The sequence below is a fragment of the Pteropus vampyrus genome, unplaced genomic scaffold (assembly GCF_000151845.1).
Source record: "Pteropus vampyrus isolate Shadow unplaced genomic scaffold, Pvam_2.0 Scaffold191, whole genome shotgun sequence".
Taxonomy (NCBI): Eukaryota; Metazoa; Chordata; class Mammalia; order Chiroptera; family Pteropodidae; genus Pteropus; species Pteropus vampyrus.
The window spans coordinates 352,385-366,360 of record NW_011888972.1 but is presented as its reverse complement, the minus strand read 5'-3'; the positions used below and the strand labels follow the sequence as shown (position 1 = coordinate 366,360).

The window sequence follows — 13,976 nt, the reverse complement described above, 5'->3', positions numbered from 1 at the left end:
GCGGCGCGGGGGAGCCGGGGGGGAGCGGGCCGCGGGGGAGGGCGGCGATCGGGGTGGAGGAAATTCGGGAGGAGTGTCCGGGGGGCTGCAACCTCAAAGGGGGAGGGACCTACGGCCAAGGAGACGTTCGGTGATGGGAGCGCGATGTATGAGGCGCCTCGGGTTTAAAAGAGCAGGAAGCTGAGCGCGAGCTCGGACGAAAAGTGCCTTCGCTCGGCGGAGGTTACAGGTGGTGGCTCGGAAGGCGCTCTGACACCGCGGGCTGCAGGCGCGGGGAGGATCAGAGAGCGGCGTGCAGGGGACGGCTTGGGGGCCAGCCTCCTGGGGTGAGGGGGAAGTCGGCGACTTCCTGAGGACTGGCAGGAATGCGCCTCCCGACCCTAGGTGCTTCCCCCCTGAGGGGAGGCATCGCGAGGGTCTGCGGCGGGCTGCTCTGAGCGCTGAGCTCCAGACGTGCGAGTCCACGTATGGATCCAGGGAATGAGAATTCAGCCAGAGAGGCTGCCGCGGGCATAGACCTCGATCCCGACTTCGAACCCCAGAGCCGTCCCCGCTGCTGCACCTGGCCCCTTCCCCGACCAGAGCTCGCTGCCCAGCCGCCCCAGCCTTCCGAGGTGGAGCCGGGGCTGGGTCAGAAGGTCCCCACGGAGGCGCGCTCAGTACCAATCCTGTTGCCCTCCCGGCTCCCCGAGCCGGCCGGGGGCCCCCAGCCCGGGATCCTGGGGGCCGTCACAGGTCCTCGGAAGGGAGGCTCCCGCCGGAATGCCTGGGGTAATCAGTCGTACGCGGAGCTCATCAGCCAGGCCATCGAAAGCGCCCCCGAGAAGCGACTGACACTAGCCCAGATCTACGAGTGGATGGTCCGCACCGTGCCGTACTTCAAGGACAAGGGTGACAGCAACAGCTCGGCAGGATGGAAGGTAACTCTGACCCCTTTCCCGCCGCCCCGCCGTCCCGCCGCCGTCTGCCACGCCGGGGCCCCTCTCACCGCCACCCCGTCCCCAGCGACGATCCCCCTTCGGCAGGCACTCAGACACACGTTGACTCAGGACATCGTACATGCCACACTCGGCGCCCGATGCTAGGGGATCCCAGATGAATAAGATACTGTCCTTGCCCTGCAGAAAATTGAATTCTCTGCTCGCTGCTCCACACTCCAGGCACAAGTGTTGGCTCGGGCCGCCCCAAACACTTATTCCCACAGAGAAGTCTTTATCCTCCGGGCCGCGGGGACTGGGGATTCTCCACATGAGCGTAGCCTTCCCTCCGCCCCCACCTCCCACCCGACACCTTCCCTCCGTTCCTGCTTGCTTCCCAATACCTCGGGGTAGAGGTTCTGTCCTACAGCTTCTGTAGCCAAGAGGAGGGAGTGGCGTTGGCAGAAGGTAAGAAGCGACGCTCGTGGGCTGAGGTAGCTTGTCTTAGCCTCTGAGGACGAAGGGGCCGTGAGCTGCTACCTGCCTCGTTTTACCCTATACCGCCCAGACGCTCTCCCAACTCGGGGGGCGAAGTTGTCATATACCGTTAAGGAATATTAATGGCGCAAAAAGAGCACGAGGTTGGGGTTCCTTTGGGCTTCCATGAAGATTCTGTGAGAAGAGGTCTCGAGAGATACTCTGAAACCTTGGCTTCAGAAATACGGGGCGCTAATTACAAATCCGGGAGCTTCGGCCCCTGTCGATGTCGTCTCGTGCGCCCGCCCATAGGTGGTGGAGTCGGCATACAAAGAAGTACAGAGGGTCGAAGGGGCAGAGTCTCCCCAGGTACGAGAGACCCGCAGCAGCCTCAGGGGTTGGGTAGACAGAAAACAGGACAGCTGACTGAGACCCTTGGCACTATTTCTGGGTAGACTGCCACGCCACAGTCTCAGCTCGTGAAGATGTCCCCTCCTTGGACCCAGCCTACACAGCTGTTTTTCTTTTCCCTTAGGTTAGTTTTCCAGAGTAGAAGAAATAAGCACGAGTTGTTAGTTATGCTGTGGAAGTATAGTCCCTCCTTATTATTTACGCTTTTACGGGGCTTTTTAGTTTACAAAGTGGATTATTATTATTATTTCTTTTTTATTTTATTGGTCTTCACAGCAATTCCCAGTCCACATTTCGAATTTTAGGAAACTAAGGGATAGAAAGCGTAGGAAACTCACCTTACCTCAGGAGGATGAGGACTTGAACTCAGGCCTGACTACAAATCATACTCTTGCTGCTAGTCCAGGCTGCCAACTTCCCTTCGCTGGCATGATGGCGAGGCCAATCAGACATCGCGATGCCCAGGCCTCCAAGGCCCTCACCTCCCACGCCTCACCCCCATCCCACTCCAAGGGGGCAACCTCTGCCTGAACTGGCTTAACCAGGGATGTGCCAAGTTCTGCCACCCCACCAGGGGGCGGCACCCACTTACGACAAGAAAGCTTAGTTTAGGTGGCTTGGGGAGCAATTAGCCGTCACCCCCCTTCCAACGGGTAAGAACCACAGGCTCCTAGGGAGCCGACCTCTGCAAGTAGGTGGCTGTACCACGTCCCAGTTCCTAGGCCTAAAGCAGAGGGGACAAAGCATTGGGCTTCATGGAAAAGGAATGGGCCTTCTCAATAGACCAAGGATTTGAGGATCGAAAGGGCAGAAATCACAGTGCCAGAAGTCACTGTGGTCCTCAGTCACTAAGGTCCCTGGATGGCTGGACAAGTGTGGTTCCTTGAAGCAACTAAGCGTTAACGTGGCCAGAGAAGTCGAAGCGCCATTACCACAGGGCCCCGGACAGACGTGGGTTCTTCAGCATCTTTTTCCGGGCAAAGGGTCTCTTTATCTCAGTGGCAGTCACGAACATGTGAGGTGACGTCTGACTGCCCATAGCCTCCCTGAGAGGTCTGAGGTCCGTGTGTGAGGTCACATGCCCCCAAGGTTGGAGATCTTATACGCAGATTCCTAGGAGACGTGGAAGAATCTGCCAATCTCTACTCCCGGGGCCCCTGGGGGAAAAAAAAGTTATCTCTAGCAGAATATGAGCAGCAGGGAGAAAGGAAGGACCATAACCTCTATTACCCAAGACGCTCAAGAACGGACAGCCCCCAGGGGAGACTCGCCATCACCCAGGAGACACCCAGCAGTCTGGCAGGGAGGAGCTCGAGTAGGTACTGGGCACTGTGCACTCCGAGGGGTGCTGCTGGGGGTGCCCGAGTGGACGCCTCGATCTGCGTCCCGGGTGCTCACACCGGATGAGACTCATTCCGCGAAAGTCAGCAACCCGATAGACATCGGGTAAAAACCGTGTGGAACAGATTAAAAATCCTCCACAAGAAATGTGGCTGCAGCCGGGTCTGGACAAAGCCATACAATCTAGACAGGGGAGCTTCTCCTCAGGACAAGGGCAAACGGTGAGAGGAATCTGCCTGGGCTGTTTGAGGTCCCCCCCCGGGAGAAGCCTGGCCACCATGTCCTTGAGGGTGTGTGTCTTCGGTTTGGGAGAAATCGGGAAAAAATGGAGCCTTCGAATCCTCTGCAGAGCTGGGGCCCACGTGCTCCGTGGGGAGCGGAGCGCCAGCTGTGCCGAGCCAGGCTCCAGCCCCTCCGCCTGTTGGGACAGGGTGGGGCCGTCCCGGGCTGGGGACGCGCCACTGTCCTGTGGGCTCCACCCGAGCAGCGTGCACTCGGGGAAGGGGGTGGAACCGTGGAAGCCTCTTCCCCGGCTGAGCCTTGTTCCTCCCAAACCAGGGGCATGCCTCCCTGACGCCCTCAGCCCCAGACAGTCCCCCCCAGAGACGCGGGAGGGGTTCGGGGACTCGAGCTTGTCTGGGGAGGGGTGCCCTGCCCTCCCCCCTACATCGGTGCTGAGGTTGCGGCCCGAGCCTCGCGTGGAGAGGCCTGGAGCAGAGGCCCGGCTTCCGTGTGGGCCCTGCCTTGGCTTGTGTCCCCCCTGCATCCGACTCCCTTCAGTCCCCTCCTTTCAGACCGAACCCCCATCTACACCTCACACCCCTCTCTCACTGCCTCTGTCCTCTGCAGAACTCGATCCGCCACAACCTGTCTCTGCACAGCAAGTTCGTCAAGGTCCACAACGAGGCGACCGGCAAGAGCTCCTGGTGGATGCTGAACCCCCAGGGAGGCAAGAGCGGCAAGGCGCCCCGCCGCCGAGCCGCCTCCATGGATAGCAACAGCAAGCTGCTCCGGGGCCGCAGCAGGATGCCCAAGAAGAAGCTGGCCATGCTGCCGGCGCCACCCGAAGGTGCCTTGCCGATGAGCCCTGTCGGCCACTTCTTCAAGTGGTCGGGCAGCCCTGGTTCTCGAAACCGCGACGAAGCCGACATGTGGACCACCTTCCGTCCACGCAGCAGCTCCAACACCAGCAGCATCGGCGCCCGGCCCTCCCCCGGGGGGCCGGAGCCCGAGATGCTGGCGGTGGAGGAAATGCCCTGCGCAGGCAGCAGCTATGTGGGCTGTGTCCCTGCCCCCCGAAACGAAGGTCTGGAGCTGCTCGATGGCCTCCACCTGGCCTCCGCCCGGGCCCTGCTCCCTCCGAGTAGTCTCACGGGCTTCTGTTTGCAGCATCCCGGGCTTCCCGGCCCCTTACAGGGCTACGGCGCCTCCCTCTTTGGCCCGGCAGAGGGGCCCCTGGCAGCAGGTGAAGGGTGCTTCGCTAGCTCCCAGTCTCTGGAGGCCCTGCTGGCCTCTGATCCACCACCACCCCCTGCCGATGTCCTCATGAGCCAGGTAGACCCCATTCTGTCCCAGGCGCCCACGCTTCTGTTGCTGGGGGGCATGCCTTCCTCCAGTAAGCTAGCCACAGGAGTCGGCCTGTACCCCAAGCCTCCCGAGGTTCCGGGGCCCAGCGGTCTGGTTCCCCCCGTTCCTATGCTAGCACCACCTCCAGTCATGGTGGATGTTCCCATCCCCAAGGCTCTGGGGGACCCTGTGGTCACACCCCCTGCCGATACTACAAGCCAAGACAAAATGCCTCAGGATCTGGATCTCGACATGTATTTGGAGAACCTGGAGTGTGACATGGATAACATCATCAGCGACCTCATGAATGGGGGTGAGGGACTGGACTTCAACTTCGAGCCAGGTACGTGGCGTCTCACGACCTGTGGCCACCCCCGGGCGCCCAGGTGGTTCCCACAGTCCGAGCAACGGGGCCACTTAGCCACGTGGGTGGGTGGAGCTCCGGGGGAACTGGAGGACGATGCCATTTTGGAGTGGCGGGGTTTCCAGACCGGCCCTCCAGGCCCCTCGGCAGTGCCCACTCTCTCCAGGTAGCGCGGGACAGGTGGGGGAAGGGCTGTCCGTTTTCCTGGGTGTGGACCACGAGGGTAGAAAGCAGTCAGGTCCCGGATGAGCCTCTTACCTTGCCCTCCGTCTGTTTTTTCCACAGATCCCTGAGCCATGGCTGGAAGCTTTATCCCTGGCTTCAGAGATGGAGCCAGGCATACCCATACTCTCTCTTTACCCTTGATTATCCCTGGGAATTTGGGACCCTGATTTAGAGCTAGGGTGAGGTTTATGCACACGGGTGTTGAAATTATAAAGATAAAGCCGCCCCATGTGGGAACTATAGGGGGAGGGTGAGGGGCTGGGAAAGGGAGGGGGTTTATTCTCACTGTGCCAATTAGGGGGTAAGGCCCCCTCTTGGGAGCCATCCTCGGCTCCCCCCATTCCCACCCCCGAGTTTTGTAGCAGGGGCGGGCAATGCTGTTGGAAATGTAAAGTCACCAGTGGCCTTACCCCTGCCTTTGGGAGCAGGGTTTTTTTGTAGCATCTTATCTGAGCTGGTCCAGGTGAGGTTGAACCTGGGATTTTTATGCAGTGGTGGTGGCGGTGGTGGTGGTGGTGGTGGTGGTGGGGGGGGGGGGGGGGGGGGGGGGGACCTGGAAGGGCCAAGGTCTGAGCACTGGAGTGGCTCACCGGGCCAAATCACCCTCGGAAGGCTGCAGATAACAGGCTTTTTTTTTTATAAACTTTTAAAGAAATATAAACACAAACATAGAGATTTTTAATAGTGGCAAGGTGCTAGTGATGGGGAGAACGCTTTTTTCTTTCACAGCGACATGTTGCAAATGCAAACACTACAGATATTACTGGGGACACACAGAGCGGGGGGCGGGGGGAGCAGCAGTGGGAAGCAGCACTGAGCAAGGGGCGCCGCGGAGTTGCTTGCTCGGCGTTTCCCTCACATTCTGTCACCTTGTGCCTGGGAGCGTGTGGTGTCGGGGCGCAGCCACACTCTCGCATGACCCTTTGGGGGTTAGCGCTATAGCTGGAGAGTACATTGAGAGTCTGGAATGAGTTTGCGGCCTGGGAAGGGGGGGAGCGGGAAGAGAAGGAGGGCAGGATTTAGGGTGGTAAAGTTAGGCACAGAGACCTCCCTGTTCAAGGCCCCTGTCAGCTGTCCCTGCCCTTCTTCCCCTTGCCTGACTACAGGGGTTATGTGGAAGTGTGTGTGGTGGCGGGCAGGGGGAGGGGCGGGACAGAGGAGGGGGAGCTGGGGAGCTTGGCCGAGGGTCTGGGAAATGAGCGGGATGAAGGGGAATGTGGATCAGGTTTACTAGCACCTGCCAGGGAGGCCATCTGGGGCTCCTCCACCCCAGCCCCCAAAGCAGCCCCTCCCCTGGTCCCCTTTGCATTGTGCCCTCCCCCCCGGCCCTGCTGTGGGTTCCCATCATTTCCTGTGTCAGCGCCCGGCCTACCCTGATTGTATCATGTGCTAGATTGGAGTAGGGAAGTGTGTCAAATCAATAAATGAATAAATTCAATAAATGCCTATAACCAGCTCTGGTTTCTGCTGCCTTACTGCCCACCTCAGACAGGGGGAGGGAGGGGGAAGGGCAAAGGGCCGGCAGGAGGGACCGTCCAGAGCCGGAGAGGTGGGGCCGGGTGAGGGGGGGATTTCGGCCGCGGGGAGGTAGGGAGGTATGGTGGGGGAGGGCCGCCCGCCAGTCTGCCACCTCACCCCAGCAGTAGGCGGGCTGGGATGGGCCTCCCAGGGGGAGGTAGTCTGCTCAGAAAGGCCCCCACCCCCTACTCTGCTCCCAGACCCTCAAAGACTCATTGTAGCAGACTTCCCAGTCTTTCCCAGTCTTTCCTCACCGTCTGCCCACGTGCTCGCCCCAGCCCTCTGCGCCATGCCACCCGCCCGCCCGCCCTTGCGGCCTCCCGCCGGGCCTGGGGCGTGCTTAAGCCTTGGTGCAGATATTGGGACAAGGAGTTGCCCTTGAAAAAGGAACCTCACGTTAAATTCCGCCGGTCTCCTTGCTGCTCTCACTTGGTCACTATTTATTCAGCCTTTGTCTTTCCCTCCTACTGAAGAAGTCCGCTCTTGTCTTATAGAAAGGACTCTTGCGAGGAGGGGGTCCGTCTTCATCTGATTTTCCAGATGGTTTGGTCTGCAAAAGGGAAGGGTCAGTAAGACAGAGAGGTCCCCGCGCGGAAGATTTCCACGAACCAGGGCCAAAAAGCGGGACCAAAAGGGGTGCAAGGCAGGTCTTGGGCGTAGATGTTGGATTTGGAAAGGGAGTTCATCCCAGAGGGCTTGGGGCCGAGGAGCCTTCGGGTGGCTGGCTGGCGGGACAGACCAGATTGGGGGAGTCTTACCGGAAGGTTCACAGAGGATTCAACGGGAACGACTTTCTTGGCGGCCTCTTGGATTTTCAGCATTTTCAGCCGGTTTTTCTCCAGCATGTCACATTGCGTGCGTAAGGAATCTAGAAACCAGGAAACGGCACCCCCGTCTCTGGGGACTAGAGACCTGACGTACACATCCCATCCCGTCCCACCCCAGAGTAAAGGACGAAAGGACAGATAGGGAAGGTGACAAATGGGGGGGAAGGGGAGCGACACACGCGCCCTCCACCTGGTTTCAGCTCAACATCCCCCTAGAGCGGACTGAGACCCCCTCACGCGTTTCCCAGGATCCCGTGCCCCCGCCTGCTGTGTTACAGCAGTGCCACCCCACGTTCGCTGTCCCCGGTGATGTACAGTGCTCTGCGTGTTCCCTTCTCCTCCGTCACGCCCCTTACCCAGCATCTCATGTCCTGGATTCTTCAGGAAGGGCACAAAAGCTAGGTAGGCATTCTCAAGTCGGGATCCTGTGAACAGCAATGTGCTGTTCACAGCCCCCGTCACCCCGTCCCCACCCTTCCTGATCGCCCAAGATTTCAGGGCCCTAACGCTCGGCACGACCTTGAACTGGTGTACTGGTTTTTTCCCCCCAGGGTCCATCCGTAGGCTCGTGTGGGGGCCGTGGTACGTGTGAACCTAACCTGTTGTCACGGAGGCAGCGCCCCTTCTTACGCTGACTAGAGATGGTCAGTGCATCTGGTTGAGGGGGCCCTATTTTAAGGACAAGGCCCACAATCCGTCCCGACGGCCCCCAAGCCTCTACCTGGTGCCCCGCGCGTCACCCTACAAACGTGGTAGGTGTTTCGAGCTGTAAGGAATTTGCTGGCATATTCTCCAGGGGTCTTCATCAGGAAAAACAACTTCATGGCCCCCGTTTCGTCACACAGATCGATGGTTTCTGGAGGGAGGCCACCAGGTAACCGGGGCAGAAAGGACAGCGAGAGCGCGAGGGGCCCGTGATCCCACCCGGAACACGTCCCAGGGAGGTGTCAGCATTCAGGGAGCTCTCTTCTTGCCAACTGGAGGGTTTGGGGGCTAGAGATGACCCTGCTACTTCTGACCCTTGGCCATCAGCCCCCTCCCCAATCTCCTCACCTGTTTTAGCCAACCCTAGTTTACCGCGGATATAATGCAGCAACACAGAGACAGTGCAATTGGTGTTGACCAGAAACTGCTGATTATCTGAGAAGAGATGGCACGGGACATGTGGTCCTCCTCTAGTTACACCGTGCCCGTGATCTCCACGGCCCACGAACCTTCCCGGCTCTGCGATGCCCCTCACCTCCATGTTTGATGAAGACAAACATGCTTTCAGCATCTAACTCTTTGGAGAGGCCTGACAGGTCATGGAGAGGGAGGGCGCTCCTGAGGCCACGGTGGGGCAAACGCATCCATGGAGTTGGCGGACTGGACAGGCAGGTGGATCACATTGACTCAGGAGGCCCAGACCCGACAGACAGAGGAGAGCTAGTGGCAGCTGTGGATGACCAGCATCCCCAGGGGTGGGGCCGGAGGCTGCAGCTGAGGGATTATGATGTCAGAAGTGGCATGTGTGACAGAAGGTGGAGCGAGGACAAGGAGAGAAGCTGGCTGGTGTCTGAAAGGCTGTGTTGGGAATAGGGGCAGCGTGGCAAATCGAACTCTGGACTGGCCCCCAGGAGGAGTGTAGGACGCCCAGAGAAAAGTAACGTTTCTGGAAGAGCACTTGTTTGGAGCTAATCTGCAGTGTTACTGCCTCCACAGCGGGGGTCTGCTACCCCTTCCTGCCCTCAGCACCACGCCCCCCCGCCGCGTTTCCGTTGCCCCCCGCCCGCCAGAGGACACACATTCTCGGTGATTATCAATAGGTACTTTATTTTTCATAGATTTGCGAACAGTTGCAGGGAGGGAGGGAGTCGAGAAACACGTACGAGGCAAAGGGACAATTCTCGGGGGCGGGGGGGGGACATATCGGATGAGGGGGCAATCATAGGGGCACAGAATTCAAAATCAGCCATGGGGCGGGGGTGAGACCAGTACTGGACCCAGGCCGGTGGGACAGGGGGAGGTCGGTACAATTTAGGACTACGGGATCTTGGGCTTCTGTCAAGGTACCAGTGCTCAGGCTTCGGGTTTAAGGGTGTAACGTGGGGGAGCCCCCAGGCCCCTCCCCTAGGGCCCCCGCTTTGGGGGGAATCTCACTGACGTGGCAGAGCCGTTCACTGTAGTCTGGCTGCAGGCTCTCTGCAAAACCCTTGGACACGCCGCTCCAGGCCTAAACACAGATAGTTCCAGGTCAGGGGTCAGTTAGGGGCAGGAAGTAAAGAACTCAGGCTCCGTGCCCGGGGAACGATTAGGAAGGGACGCACAGAAGCCTGGGTCCCGAACAGCTCTCTTTCCATGTGCTTCGCCCAATCTGTAATCAGTTCTTCTGTGTGCCTCTCTGTCCGGCCCATCCCCCAACTGGTCGGCCACATCCTGCCGCTTAGCGCAGCCCCCTCCCCCTCCCACCACCCTCGTGCTCTGTCTGTCCTGCTGACAGGCTGCAGTCTCCCTCTGGCCATGTTCTCACCAAAAAGTTCCCCTGGTATTCGGTAACCAGATCCTCCAGGTTCTTGAGGGTAGGAATTCGGGGCATCGTCCTGGGGAGGGGGACAGGGAGCAGGAGCACGCTGGTGACCCCTTTTTCTTACCGTTGGCCCAAGTCTGCCCATACGGAATGAAGAGCTTCTGCGTTCTGGGAGCTGCTGGTGGCCTGCCTGGTGTCCTCCCATCCTCGGGCCCAGTGGGGCGGCCCCTCATTCCTTAGCGCCCTGCCCTGCGCTTCTGCAGACCCCACGATGAGCCTCCTCTGCTGTTCCCAGCCACGCCCACCTCACATTCCCGAGGTTCCGGAAGCCTCACCGTTCCAGCCAGCAGTACACACAGATGAGGCTGACGATCAGTCCCATGGAGCCGAGGGGGATGAGCATGGCCTTCAGTGCAAACAGCAAGGGGTTCTCTAGGAGGAGGGGAAAGGAGAGGAGCCCCGACATGTGTCACGCCCCTACGACGTGCCAACATCAGTAAGCCCCGACCTGGTGCCGGGCACTGTGCTAAACGCTTTCTGTTCGCTTTTAACCCTCACGACTCCCGAGAGGGGGGACCAAGTCGTATGTCCATTTTATAGATGAGGAAACGCAACCCAAGAGGTCAGTGATGTGCCTGAAATCAGACGAGCAGCAACTGTGGAGCACTCCCGGGCCCCCTCCCAATCCACCCCGGACCCTAAGAACACATGGAGCCAATTGCGCACAGGAAGACTCTGCTTCCCGGGGCTTGGGGGTTGAACGAGGGGAGACGGGCCAGCAGGTGAGGGCGCTGAGGGCTAGGGAGGCAGAGTAAGACAGTGGTGCTGGGCCCGCGGGTCGCAGGGAGGCGCTAGGCCCAGTTTACCCTTTGAAGCGCGGCTGCCCCAGTGCACTGGGCGGCTCCATTCACTCCATTGCTGGGCGCTACCACAGAGCGGGTTATGGCGGCTCCGAACACGGAACGTGTAGAATTTCTGTGCGTCCACACTGGGCAGGGAGAAGCTGTGTCTGTGCTCCACGGATTGTTCCTTGGGGAGAAAGACGGTGAGGGAAAGGTGGCTGTCTATAAAAGAAGGGAGAATTCAAACTGCTTCACCCCCTAGAATCTAGCGCCTCTCCCCAGATCCCCTTAAAGGCTTCCTTCTGTTTGCTTGTCTGTCTGGCGTTGGGAAGAGTACGGGTAGGGAGCCCCTAATGCAAACTCCGTAGTGATGATCGCGAAGGGGGTGGGAGTGAGTGGAGGGTGGGCAGAGAAACTGGGGGGCAAGGGAGCAGGAGCCCGGGCCCGGGGTCCTCCCACCCGGCTGATGGAGTCCTTCCCCCCACACTCGCGTTGGCCTTAGCGGCTGTGTTCATTCCCCAGCCACTCACAGTCCAGCTGCGGTCTCGGTCGCTGCGGTATTGCACCAGGTGCTCCAAGCATTTGTCCAGGTATGTGTTGTTCCAGTTCAGTTCTAGCTGGGATTCGCTCAGTTTGTGAACGGTTAGGTTCTCGGGAGCCCAGGGGATCACTGGAGAGACGTGGACATGTGTGGTCATTCCCCGGCGTAGACAAGTCTGGCTCCCGAAGGCAGTGCTCCCGATCCCTCCTCCTTTCCCATCTTGACCTCTCACCTCCTCCTTCGTGCTCGAGCACTCTCGTGCTTCAAAACACGGCTCCGTATGCCCCAGCGGCCCACGGTATCCCCGGACTGTTGAGCCCCTTCCCAAATTACCCAGATCCTGCAGTTTTAACTTCTGCACGGTGTGCCTCCTAGGTTCCTGCGGGTCCTGGAGCTGGACAACAAATGTATAGTATAGACGGATCTCCTCTTTTTGCAACCAACAGCCGGAAGTGATCTCCGAGGAGAATAGGTAGTGGCCACACTCCTTGATTTTGTCATGATCCAAGTTCTCGTACCTGGAGGAGGGACGGAAAGAAGAGGAATGGTGGGGGGGGGGGGGGGGGAAACTCCAGCACCGCAGACACCCACAGCCCAGCCTCACCTCCTCTGAACTGACTTAGGATTTACCCCGTGCGAAAACAGTGGGGAGCCCGGGATGCTGGCTGCCCTCTTCCCTGGCCCCCATGCAGGCTGTCACATCCAGCTCACTTCCCCTTCCTCCCTCCTCTTACCAATAGTGCAGAGTCAGGTTGGTGGGCTGGAGCTCCGAGCTGCTGTTCCAAGTGCAGTTCATGTACTCGACATTGAACACAATACACTGAACCTCTGGGAGGGGCAGGGTGCTCACGCCGATGGTCCAGGCGGGTGGAGAGGTCGGGAAGGAATCTAGGTTGGGGAGAAAGTGAAGCGCGGGAGGAGAAGAGAAGAAATGATGGTCAGAAGCAGCAGCGGCGGCGTGGTTCTCTCAGATTGTGCCCACATCCTCGTCTTGTCCAGTGGCACGGTCCAGATCTCCCACGGCCTCCCTTCTCGCCAACCCCCTCCAGTCCCAGGTTCCCCACCAGCTGTGATGTCTTCATTCCCACTGGGCGCGAGGACCATTGTGGTCAGCCCCACCCCCAGCAGAGGCAGCTGCAGGAGTAAGAGGGATCTGAGTGGCAATGGTGACTTCAACATGGCGCTCGCGATTCGTTCTCTGAATGTACTGTGTCAGGAACCTTGGCCCCTTACCCACTACCCCTCCCCACCCACACATTTCCTTCTGTCATAGCTTCCGGTGGAAAGAACCTTAGAAACCAGGGCTTTACGGAGGGTGTGGCAAATGTGTGCTGCGACATGGGCTAGGTCTTCTGGGAGATTACGTGTTAATCTAATGTGTAGGTGTCACACCGCCCCTCTGTGAGCTGCTGTTAAGTAGGCTGGGTGCACGACACTGTCGCAGACGCGAGAATCCTTGGGCCTCCTAGGTCTTGGAAAAGATCTGCTTCCCACCGCCGCCGCCACCACCGCCATCATTCCCGACCACCTCGTCATCAAAGTCGTTGTCTCCTATATTGTGAAGGGTCTGAATCTCTTTCCCATCCTATGCTTTGCTCCTTCCCTGGCTCAGTCTCCCTGAAACCTCTGTCAAAGCTCCACTGTCTTGGCCGGATGGAAAATACAGTGTCGACTCCTGCGGGTACGTATGTAGCTTTCTTTCCTCTGACCTAATCCAAACCAGAATGTCCACCCTTAGCTCCCGCCCGCGCTGGGTCCCCGTTGAGGCCGGTGATGAGGTCTGACTTAGAAGTAGATTCTAGAAATGGAGGAACAGCGATATTCACTTCAGACTGCTCATCTTCCCCCGCATCTGCCCCCCTTCCTCCGCTCCCATCTCGGTTAATGGTATCACTCTTTAAGTCCCCCAGATTTGAAAACTCCAAGTCATCTCCAATTCCTGCCTCTTTCTCACCGCGAGAATCCAATCAGCTCTATTTCTGTGGTGTTTCTCCAGCCGTGTCCTCTTTTCCATGACCACAGCCACTGTGCTAAATCAGCCTTTCATTCGCTCTCGTTCTGATTCTCACTACGACCCGTGAGCCGGTCTCGCTTTCTATAGGCCCCCTTCTCTCTAATCGATTCTTCATTCTGTTGCCAGACTCATCTTTCCTAAAACACCATTGATTGGAGACGATTTACAAACATCGTTTCTTCAGCAAACATTTATTGAGCCTTCAATATGTGCCAGGCACTGTGCTTATGTTCTAACCCACCCTAACTTTCTGTGGCTTAAAATTCCTCAGGGTTAGCTCAAACATTACCTCCTTCGAGCAGAATGTTTCCTCTCCTCAATCAGAAGTAATTTGTCTCCCCATTGTGATTCAGTAGCATTTCGTTATTGCTATTTGTTATTTGCTGGGTTTATTATTTTTCTTTATTGTTATTTATTACTTTTATTA

The 13,976-nt window shown here is 58.5% G+C and overlaps 3 protein-coding genes across 3 annotated transcripts; 1 reads left to right on the top strand and 2 right to left on the bottom strand.

Annotated features, from left to right (window-relative positions):
* The first annotated feature begins 48 nt into the window (after window positions 1–48).
* FOXO4 (forkhead box O4) lies at window positions 49–5,801 on the top strand. Its single transcript, XM_011371437.2, has 3 exons — window positions 49–920; window positions 3,996–5,055; window positions 5,362–5,801. The coding sequence occupies exons 1-3, from the start codon at window positions 468–470 to the stop codon at window positions 5,367–5,369; spliced, it is 1,521 nt and encodes a 506-aa protein (XP_011369739.1). The 5' UTR covers window positions 49–467; the 3' UTR covers window positions 5,370–5,801.
* A 1,427-nt stretch (window positions 5,802–7,228) lies between these two features.
* CUNHXorf65 (chromosome unknown CXorf65 homolog) lies at window positions 7,229–8,997 on the bottom strand. The gene is made up of 6 exons (XM_011371436.2): window positions 8,887–8,997; window positions 8,700–8,786; window positions 8,368–8,502; window positions 8,015–8,071; window positions 7,578–7,699; window positions 7,229–7,369 (listed from the first exon to the last, which is right to left on the bottom strand). The coding sequence occupies exons 1-6, from the start codon at window positions 8,993–8,995 to the stop codon at window positions 7,256–7,258; spliced, it is 624 nt and encodes a 207-aa protein (XP_011369738.2). The 5' UTR covers window positions 8,996–8,997; the 3' UTR covers window positions 7,229–7,255.
* Window positions 8,998–9,442: 445 nt separating this feature from the next.
* Window positions 9,443–12,776, bottom strand: IL2RG (interleukin 2 receptor subunit gamma). The gene is made up of 8 exons (XM_011371435.2): window positions 12,600–12,776; window positions 12,270–12,423; window positions 11,869–12,053; window positions 11,525–11,664; window positions 11,019–11,181; window positions 10,488–10,584; window positions 10,156–10,225; window positions 9,443–9,858 (listed from the first exon to the last, which is right to left on the bottom strand). Exons 1-8 carry the CDS (start codon window positions 12,712–12,714, stop codon window positions 9,718–9,720), a joined length of 1,065 nt encoding a protein of 354 aa, XP_011369737.1. The 5' UTR covers window positions 12,715–12,776; the 3' UTR covers window positions 9,443–9,717.
* Window positions 12,777–13,976: the final 1,200 nt, after the last annotated feature.

Excerpts from the sequence above, each read along its gene's own strand:
- FOXO4 (XM_011371437.2), top strand. The coding sequence starts at position 468 with ATGGATCCAGGGAATGAGAATTCAGCCAGAGAGGCTGCCGCGGGCATA. Across the intron at positions 921-3,995 it reads ACAGCTCGGCAGGATGGAAG|AACTCGATCCGCCACAACCT; the intron begins GTAACTCTGACC and ends TGTCCTCTGCAG.
- IL2RG (XM_011371435.2), bottom strand. The coding sequence starts at position 12,714 with ATGTTGAAGTCACCATTGCCACTCAGATCCCTCTTACTCCTGCAGCTG. Across the intron at positions 12,054-12,269 it reads AACCTGACTCTGCACTATTG|GTACGAGAACTTGGATCATG; the intron begins GTAAGAGGAGGG and ends TCCCTCCTCCAG. Across the intron at positions 11,665-11,868 it reads GTTAAAACTGCAGGATCTGG|TGATCCCCTGGGCTCCCGAG; the intron begins GTAATTTGGGAA and ends ACGTCTCTCCAG.
- CUNHXorf65 (XM_011371436.2), bottom strand. The coding sequence starts at position 8,995 with ATGCGTTTGCCCCACCGTGGCCTCAGGAGCGCCCTCCCTCTCCATGAC. Across the intron at positions 8,503-8,699 it reads ACTAGGGTTGGCTAAAACAG|AAACCATCGATCTGTGTGAC; the intron begins GTGAGGAGATTG and ends GCCTCCCTCCAG. Across the intron at positions 7,700-8,014 it reads CTTCCTGAAGAATCCAGGAC|CCTGGTTTCTAGATTCCTTA; the intron begins ATGAGATGCTGG and ends GGGGTGCCGTTT.